Genomic DNA, 9521 nt, shown 5'->3' with positions numbered 1-9521 from the left:
TAGAATTGTGCAATTTGTTTATTGGCTGATTGACAATTGCAGTGTACTTACATGCTGATTGAAAGGAGACCCCTTTAGCAAGCACAGTTAATATTTTCAGAATTTCTTTCGAAAACATGATCTTTAAACTGTTAGTATTTGAACATATCACAACCACAAACATGTGTCCAGTTACAAACCTATTTTTTTCTGAAAGGAAAAGTACACACAGAGATAGGCCTATACTATGTTTGACAGTTCAGCCTACAAAGTTTGAAACCTATGCACTCAAATCACCATGACTCGGTCACTGATTACCATTCATAAAAACAAGCTATGAGAAACTTGGTTCCATGAACAAACTTTGGAATGTTATGGTTGGATATACGTAGTAGTGTTATATGATAGAAATATAAGAAAGGGGATGATTCTTACAATGTGAAAGAGGAAAATTAGTACAAGTGTGATGCAGACAACATTTATAGATGCGAGTCCTATAGTACCACAAGTATGACTCGTGTGCTTAAAACTGACATGCAGGTGTCTCCTAAAAAGAAACAGCTTATTTCCTTAGTCTGCAGTGTCTGTTCCTTATACAATCCACAGGTCAAATGTTGCTTGTAGCCAGACATCTAGAATAACAGTACTTTTGATACATACATACATACAATATTGCATTGTTTAGGCCAATTCACTACTATATCTAAAAGAAATCTGACATCTCAGTTCTTTAGCATTCCTTATGTAATTGGAATGTGACTCAAACCATGTAAGTCCTTCAAAACAACAAGAATAGTCTCAATACCCAACACAATGGAGAAGATTGGAATTCTGAATACATTCACAACCTCCATTCTCTTTGGGACAGAGAACCTACCCTGGCCCTGTCAATAGGTAAAGCCCATGACCTGACATCAGTGGCAAAATGAACCCCCCTCTCATTGGTTGTCAGGGGTCGTGTAGCGGTCTGGCTGATTGGCCGACCGGCCCGTCAGTAGTGTGTTGTCGGCCATGGCGACCAGCTCGTTGACAGTGTGCTGAAGGTTGTGCCTGTGCTTCATCAGCAGCCACTGGTTGAGCCGCTGGTCCCTGAAGCCCATCTCCAGCAGCACGGCCATCATGGAGGCGTCCTGGCTGGCCGGGTCCACACCACGCTGCAGTGAAGGGGGTGGGGGAGCCAGGTCAAAAGGTTAGTTCTCGCTTGTCATATTAAAAGTGCACAGGGGTTATACAATAATACTGTACATTCAACACTGTAAAAAAAAAAGACATGCATCACCTTGGTCTTTTGAGCCAAAAACGCTTTAAAATAGATAAGCAACTTTTTTCACAGTTGTATGAAATAATCACTCATCTTTATGACGTTATAACCATTCATCATAGAGCATATTAAAAAGTTACGTCAAAGTTTTATCTCATGGCAGTGTGTGACGAGGTGACGTAGTGTGCTGTACGTGGGACCTACCTGTGTGGAGCAGCTCTGTCCAGTGAAGAGAGCCTTATAGGCAGACGCTGCCACTGACAGAACGCCCTTTACTAGTCCCTCCGTGATACCGCCTTGGCCCCTACAGAACAGGAAGGATGTTGTCAGCCACTATGGGGAACTATTTGTTCCAGGGCCAGTGGTTTGGAGCTAGCAATGCTTTCACAAGACCCAAAATGCCACAAAGCGTGTACAAAAAAAGCTGTGTCACAGTTATATCACCAAATGACATCACACCATGAAGGTCTTTAAATATCTTCTCTTTATTGCGGTTTTATCATTTACAGTTGTATCTTTTGATATCTACCTGTAGGCAGGTAGCGTAGTGGTTAAGGGCATTGGGCCAGTAACTGAAAGGTTTCTGGTTCGAATCCCGAGCCGATGAGGTGAAATGGGTTGACGTGCCCTTGAGCAAGGCACTTAACCCTAATCTGGATGAGATCTTCTGCTAAATGACTAAGATGTAAATGTCATGTGTCAAAAATACTGTGCCTATCAACAATTAATGATTAGTAGCCATTGAAACGTTTCACATTCAAATATTAATTTGTTGGCAGAAACCAAGTGTTTCAAACATTTTTTGGGGGAACTTCTACCATTGAAAAGCGATATTACAAGTATAAATACAGTAAAGTACAAACACTAAAATGTTTGAAGCAAAATAGCATTGTTTTTTTAATGACAATTGCTCAATTCAAGGAGTTGGTCTGATGGGTGCAGTCTCATGACATCGGCCTCCCCCTTGCTTGCGGGAACAATGGAGAAGCAATAGAGGAGCAAAGAGGAAAGGCCCACCTGTATATCATGAGGAGACCCGGACCACCTATTGAGATGCGACTTTTGTTAAGTAAATCAGGTGATAAATGACGTACTAGGGAGGCTGGAGTCTTTTAATATTGTGTAGGTGTTTCACCTTGGGCGCAGGGAGCTGCAGGGTCTGGAGTTGTATGTCTCCAAGGCACTGGCTAAGCCCGATGGTCTGGTTGTACTAGATACTGAAATATAGATGGGGGGAGGGGGGGGGGGGCGACACATGCTGGATGAGAGAGCTATTACAGAACAGTTGAGACGTTTTCCTGTTCCAGCCTCTTCGAAAGACACATATGTTTCCTTTCTGGTCAGTGGCCGCAGACGGCGAAGTGAACACATCCTCAAAAAGACATGATGGAACAAACACAAGACAAGCTAGTCACATTAGTTAAATTGCATATTTTTTGGGACTGTGTGATCAGAGCTTCCAAAAAAAAACACGTCGCGTCTGCTTCATGCAGTGAAAAGGCTGTATTTTGTAGACACTTTCCCAACCGGCTGTGTGTGTCTTAACACTCACCATTTAAATGGACCACTGGTTGGCATGGTTCTACTGGTCCAGACGCTTGTTGACTTGTTGGCTCTGCAACGTGGACTGCTTCAGACCTGGAAAACACACCAAACATAATGATATACTGATCGGAGAGAGAACGGACAGTGGGGTATAATATCAGTCTGATAGTCCTCCCGCAGAAGATACTGAACAATTTGCACACTTTACTTCAATAAAACACACTGTGATTGAACAGTAACATATCGTGATATCATTGTCCCCTGTTATAGCTGAGCTGATAGCCTACTATTGCCTCAGAGAGCCCTCTCACCTGTGTGTGTACAGGGCTTGTGGGGACAGGAGAGAGACCGGCGGTGGCACCACCTCAGGGGCAAGGGGGACAGCATCCAGCGTCTGGGAGGCACACAGCATCTGGTTGACACTGCTGTGGATGGTGGTCTCCGTGACTGTGGCTGCAGCCTCGCCCCCCTCTTGCCTCTCCCCCTCTGGGGTGGCTCTGTCCAGCTCCTCAGGCTCAGAGTCTGTCGCCGCCTCCTGCTCCACGGCTGCGGTAGTGACAGGCTCCGAGAGGGCGGAGCTGTACGTGGACTCGCCCAGCGGCCGACTGGTGTCGAAGCAGTCCGGCAGGACTATGACGTAGTCCTCGCAGGAGGATGAGGACAAGGTGGAGATTTGGCTGCTCACCTCGTCCCAGTCCGCTTGTTCGTTCTTCTTCCTCCTCATGTTCTTTCTCCTCTTCAATCTCCACGTAGTTGTCATCCTTTTCATCTTCTTTATCATCGGCTTTCTGGTCCTTCACATCCTTTCTGCCTTTGTTGTCTTCCTCGTCCTCCACCTTCATTGCATACAGCTCCATGTACACATTCTCAACCTCTGGGGCCACAAGCACCTCTGAGGACAATGCATTGAGAACAAACCAACCGTTTTCTGATTATGTCTCATAATCATGTCTTCTGCTAATTTACAATTGCCAATGTGTAAAAAGGTGAGAGCATTACTTGGTGCATTTTGACTTGAGTTACTGGAGTCTGTAAACAGAAGCAGACAGGCTGCAGTGAGAGCGGTTCCTTACCTGTGACAGTCTCCTCTGAAAGTGTGATCTGGGGAAGGCCTGGAGGTGAACCTTGATCTCTCATAACACCCATCATCAGCAAATCTGGTCCTGTCACTCTTAATGTGGTGTCAAATACTTTCCTCTCATAGCCGAAGACAGGGCCCGAGGCTACAGCTCCAAAAACTGAAACAACTTTAGTTTTTAACTTCAATTTAGATTATTTAGTTATTTAACAGACGCGCTTATACAGAGCGACTTACAGTAATGAGTGCATAGATTTTCATACTGGTCCACCGTGGGAATCGAACCCACAACCCTGGCATTACAGGGTTGTGGGTTCAATACTGTCATACAGTATTACATGACAGTCATAACAAATACCACAGATAGTGAGTGGACAGAACAACCATACTTTATCATTCAACTGAGTCTTATATCATTTTCACTTAGTGATGTTTACATGTTTTCACATTTTGTTGGGAAATTCAACCAAATAAGATCACCTTTGGGCTTGCAGTAGCTGGGCTGATGTCTGCGAGGGGGCTTGTGGTCGGGAGCCTCCTCGAGGGCGAGGGAGCGGATCACCGTCTCACACACAAACTGAGTCCCGCTGATGTCTTCCTCCTCGTGGCCAGGTGGGTCAGAGTTCTCCCCGTTCACTCCTGACCACAACACCCAATACAAAGATTAGGGTCGTGCCCGATTCAGGGTCATCACTGGGATCAAAGCTTCTTTTCTCTCAACTTCTTTCACTCAAGCCGACACGTCCCCCTAGTTAACATAACGCCTCAATTCTAGCCTACATTCATAAGCAACACAACATCTCACAATTTGATATGTATTTTTTTTCACTTATTTACTGTACAACTCAGTATGGTGAAAGTCCACAACATTCGCCTCTGCCTTACCTAGCAGGTTGTTGACCCGGTTCATCTCCGTGTTGTTTTCGACCTGGTCGGTGCCTGGGTGCTCCAGTAGAGGGCCATTGTGGGGCAGAGGGGACACACAGGGGGTCAGATCTACCAAAGGAACAAAAACAAACTCATCTCGGTCATCACAAGTCTGACAAGCATTAGGTCTTGAAACTCTCTGAATATCAGGGAAGAAAATGCCCCACCCCAAAAAAAAACTTGACATGGATTGTGGTGGCGTCGTATTATTTCTTACCGACTGGAGTGTTGTTCGGAACTTTCTCCAACTCTTGCACAACGTTAATATCCAGCAATCCAAAGGACAAACGATCCTAAAAAAATAAAAAACAAAGCACAAGTATTGTTGAGTCATTGAATAAAGCATGATGCTGCCCCATGGTGTACGATGAGGTCTACCTTTATGGCAAAGCCAACACCCTCTGCCTTGACCTAAGCCTTTCCTCACCTGTGCAGTGAGCAGGTCTACAGAGGGGAAGTGGTAGTCTCTGTGGCAGTTGTCTACAGACACGGCCAGACCACTGTCCCTGGAGCTGTTACTCGACATCCCCTCCACCTTCACCACCACAGGCCCAGGCTCCAATTCCTGAAGCAGTGTGGGAGAATGTCTAAACATGAGCAAGGTTTGGAATGATATAACGATACTAATAGTGGTGGAAATAGGCTGGATTTTGAAGTTTTATTACTGAATCTAAGTCCAGCCCTATAGAAGTGCCTGCATTAGCTAAGTAAATATTATTGCTTTGTACCTGGTGTCAAATTTGCTTCGTAAATCCGTCCCTGCACTAGTGTATGTACTGGGTAAAGAAATGTGAATGGGAAACAGAGGTGGTTGACTTGCCAGGCATTTGTTCTGTGGACAGTTGGCGTGTGGGCTGGTGCTGGGGGCCACCACAATGCTGCACCACACGCGAGGGCCAAACTGCTCTCCGCAGTGTGCAAGGCGCCAGTGTGAGGTGTAGGTGCCCTCCATCACCGGGGCGATGAAGGCCACACTGACCACGCCCACCTGGCCCGGCTGCAGGAGGGGCACGGCCACCTCACGCTTCTCCTCCAATGCCAGTGCCAGGTTACCCCACATGCACTTCAGCTAAAGACACAGGCATGCAAAGAAGACACAGACATTTACACAAACCCAAGGAACCAGACACAAACACTTAAACAGAGAGCTTACACTGAATCCACAAAAGGCTGTAGCACTGGTCTGGTTAATCAGACAGGGTAAGTACTAATTACAAATAATCAATAGTTACAATTAGGTGGGGTTAGTTCTAGTATTCGGGTTAGAGATTGAGATCGTTTTAGTATGCAGGTTAGGGACTTAGATCGTTCCTCTTGGGTGGTACCTTGGTCTCGGAGGTCCAGTTGATGATGCCTGAGTTCTTCATCTTCCAATACTTGATGAACTTGGTGCCGGGCTCTCGGCGGGTCCCGTCAGGCAGATTTTCATCCAGAAACAAGGCAGCCATAGTGGGCACCAAGGTGGTGTAGGAGACCTCGGGACCCCTAGTATTTCAAGTGTACAGAGCATTGTTGAAAACAGCCCCGGCTCCAGACCCATCCCTGTTTTTTTTATGAATCATCGAAAAAAGCAGGATCCTTTTTTGCAGCTCAAAGCTATTTTTTTGCTTAGAAATATATGAAGCAGCAGCAGCAGATTCACACGTGAGGTAGTTCCATCATCCACCAGCGATAAACTCTATTACAACTATTACAAAGATGGCCTATTTCTTGGGAAAATATTTGATTTTTGCTCCATGCTGGGCCTAGAGACAACCAGCACTCTGACGCCCTCCCGGGGTGGCGCTTACTCTGGACTGGAAGCCTGGGGGTCTGGGGCAGGGCCTGGTGCTGGGGCAGCAGCAGGGGCCTGGGTGGTGGCCACGTTGGATCTGGCCGAGGTAGAAGCGGGGCCGCTCCATTGCAGGCCCCTCTTCTCCAGCCTCAGCTTCTTCTTAATCTCCTTCACCTCGGCCTTGAGCTGCCTCCGCTCGGCTTTGAGGCGCTGACGCTCAGCCTTGCGCACGGTCCGGTCTCCTCGCCTTGGAAACCTGGGCACAAACAAAATGTAGAGAGAGGTGTGAAGGCTAAGCATCTTCTGACAATGCAAGAAAGTAAGATAGGTAAAGTAATGCATAGACAACATCACAGTAAAGGCAGGCTTCTACATCCAGCGAACTAACCTTAATTCTCCTGACATCCCATGCTCAGGGATGGAGAGGGGAGTCTTGGTTCTCACCAGGTTGTGACTGGGGTCGTGGCTGTGTCGACACAGCTCACATAAGATACAGGACGGACACACTCTGTTCGAAAAACAGGACACCAAAAAGAATGCACGGGCAAGGTTATATACTTATATTACTGTGGAAGTGACATATTTCATGAGGAATAAGTCAAATAAACATTGTATACTATTTCAACTCCTGAGTTAATCATTAACAACATAATAGCGCTTGATCTGTTATTGTTGCGATGCGGTTTACCTGCACTGATAAGCTCCATCGGTGGCTGGTCTCTTGCATTTGCTGCATTCCGGAGTGTAGCCCAATGAGGAGTAGGCGGGGGGGCCGGTGGAGGAGGAGTTCACCTTTGGGCCTTTGATATTGACTCCGCCCACTGCCCCAAGGGCCTCGAGAGGCCCATCACAGTTGGGGGTCTTGTGGGTGCAACACTGGCCAGAGAAGTCACTGCACATCCTCTCCACTACCTCCTTCACCACCTCATCCTTGAACTGACAGTAGAGGGATCCCATTAAAAGAGGTTCCCACATTTTTTTTAAAGTTGATTTTTAGGGAAGTTTTCCTTTATATTTCTGAAATAGTAAAGAATATAATTTCAATATGGACTTACTTTTTCCATGTAAGATCTAAACCAAGCTGGGGGAAGTTTATCCTCTGGCTTAGTTACTTTGTTGTCCTTCACAACCACCTATAAAATCAAATGATCGACATTTAACTCATTATGATTGGTCAAATCCTATGACACCAAAGTGTGTGTTCATCAAATCTTAGCTCTACTTTTATTATTACATTGGCCCAACATTTCATGAAGACAACGATTATATCGCTCATGCCAAAATATACCACCCTGACACAACACTTTTCTTACATTCAGACAACATTACATCAACATTGAAAGCCATGAGTGGTGCTCTTACAGCATCTCTCTCGGGAGTGACCTGTGTGCCTTTGTCCACAGTTTTGACCCTGGAGGGGTACGGCGGGGCTGGCCGGAGTTCCCCCTTCAGCTCCTTCACTTCTTGGGTCTTGCCCGGCCCAGTGCCAGCCTGCCCCTGCTTCGCCTTGTAAACGTTCATGTGCAACTGGTTCCCCTGCTTCTCTGCACTCTGGAGGAAATACATACAACACATGCCACGTTCAGTAATTACATACAGCATTCTACACACTGGAAGAAAAAGTTTAAATATTTGTTTTAGCTATTGAAAGCCATGAAAGAACATGTATGTTTGAATACCTTCACACCCTCCTCATATTCCTCTGAAACACAATCAAAAGAGATCAGAGAATACATTTTGTATTGGTGAAGATTATGAACGGTAAAGCTTTAATAACAGCCACACAAAAAAAGCCTATTAAGTTAACACTATTTAAATACCTTGGCTATTGATGGAAACCTGGATCAAAGAAGAAGGAGATGCAGAAACAGAAAGTGTTACACAATATCTTCAGTTTACTGTATTCAGTATACTGAATAATCAACCATGAACCATGAATACTGAATAATAATCATTATTAATATTGGGGTGGCAGGCTGTCTGGTTCGAATACCGGAGCCGAGTTAATAGTGGACAAAACCTCAATCGCCTCGACTAACATTGACTCTGTACCGGTACCCCCCTTTATATAGTCTCGCTATTGTTAACTTACTGCTGCTCTTTAATTATTTGTTACTTTTATTTTTTAATCTTTTTTTAACTGCATTGTTGGTTAGGGTCCTGTCAGTAAGCATTTCACTGTAAGGTCTACCTGTTGTATTCGGCGCATGTGACTAATAAAATGCGATTTGATTTGACAAGACTTGGCAAGGCTCTTAACCCTAATTGCTCCATCGGCGCTGTACAACGTCGTGATCTTACTCTCTGGGGGAGTTACACGTGTGCGTAAGAGGATAAATATAAGAACACCCCCCCCCCCCCTGCTAATGTATCTCTTGTGTTTTATTATTACTACTGTTGTTGTACATCAGAAATGTTGGCACTGCATTCGTTGAAATAATACACAGTAGCACAAAATACATTTGAACTCACCTCCTCGTTGTCCTCATCAAAATATTTCACTTGAAAATGGCTTATTCCAAATGATGCTTTTATCTGCAGATTCAAAGAAGCATGATGATTGAGGATCAGCTTAACAAGATAACATCACATATCATCATAATTTGTGTTGTTAGAAAAATAATTTGCAGACAAATGTAATTCGTGTGGTGTAATGTTGTGCTAGCTAGGCCTGCTAGGCAAGGGGCCTCGAAGAATCCAGGCTAGCTAAACTGCGCCAGCGCTACTTACCCAGGCTTCCACCGACTCCCATTCCGACTTGTCCAAATCTGGAGCAACAAATCTCTTTACATTTCCCCTGAAATTCACTTTAATAGTAACAGGGAGACCCATTGCTGATTTTTGCGATTAAATAAGGACAATCATGAAAGGTAATAAGTGGACAAAACGAGCTTTCGCACTCGCCAATCCTCTTGTTTACATCTTCAGCTGCGTTCAGGAAAACACGATGACGCGTT

At 45.2% G+C, this 9521-nt stretch overlaps 1 protein-coding gene across 1 annotated transcript; it reads right to left on the bottom strand.

Annotated features, from left to right (window-relative positions):
* Window positions 1-9513, bottom strand: LOC135523912 (next to BRCA1 gene 1 protein-like). The gene is given in 22 exon segments (XM_064950930.1): window positions 1-1133; window positions 1445-1544; window positions 2376-2457; window positions 2793-2878; window positions 3097-3500; window positions 3502-3677; window positions 3859-4023; window positions 4344-4502; window positions 4749-4859; window positions 5008-5083; window positions 5218-5355; window positions 5611-5859; window positions 6116-6275; window positions 6581-6820; window positions 6953-7072; window positions 7253-7500; window positions 7620-7697; window positions 7927-8115; window positions 8244-8266; window positions 8385-8403; window positions 9037-9099; window positions 9295-9513. Coding segments are annotated over 22 exon segments (3204 nt in total). The 5' UTR covers window positions 9397-9513; the 3' UTR covers window positions 1-917.
* Between the last annotated feature and the right edge of the window lie 8 nt (window positions 9514-9521).

The sequence above is a fragment of the Oncorhynchus masou genome, chromosome 31, assembly GCF_036934945.1.
Source record: "Oncorhynchus masou masou isolate Uvic2021 chromosome 31, UVic_Omas_1.1, whole genome shotgun sequence".
NCBI classification, from domain to species: Eukaryota; Metazoa; Chordata; class Actinopteri; order Salmoniformes; family Salmonidae; genus Oncorhynchus; species Oncorhynchus masou.
Note: the sequence above shows the minus strand (reverse complement) of the source record. Positions and strands in the feature narration are given on the sequence as shown.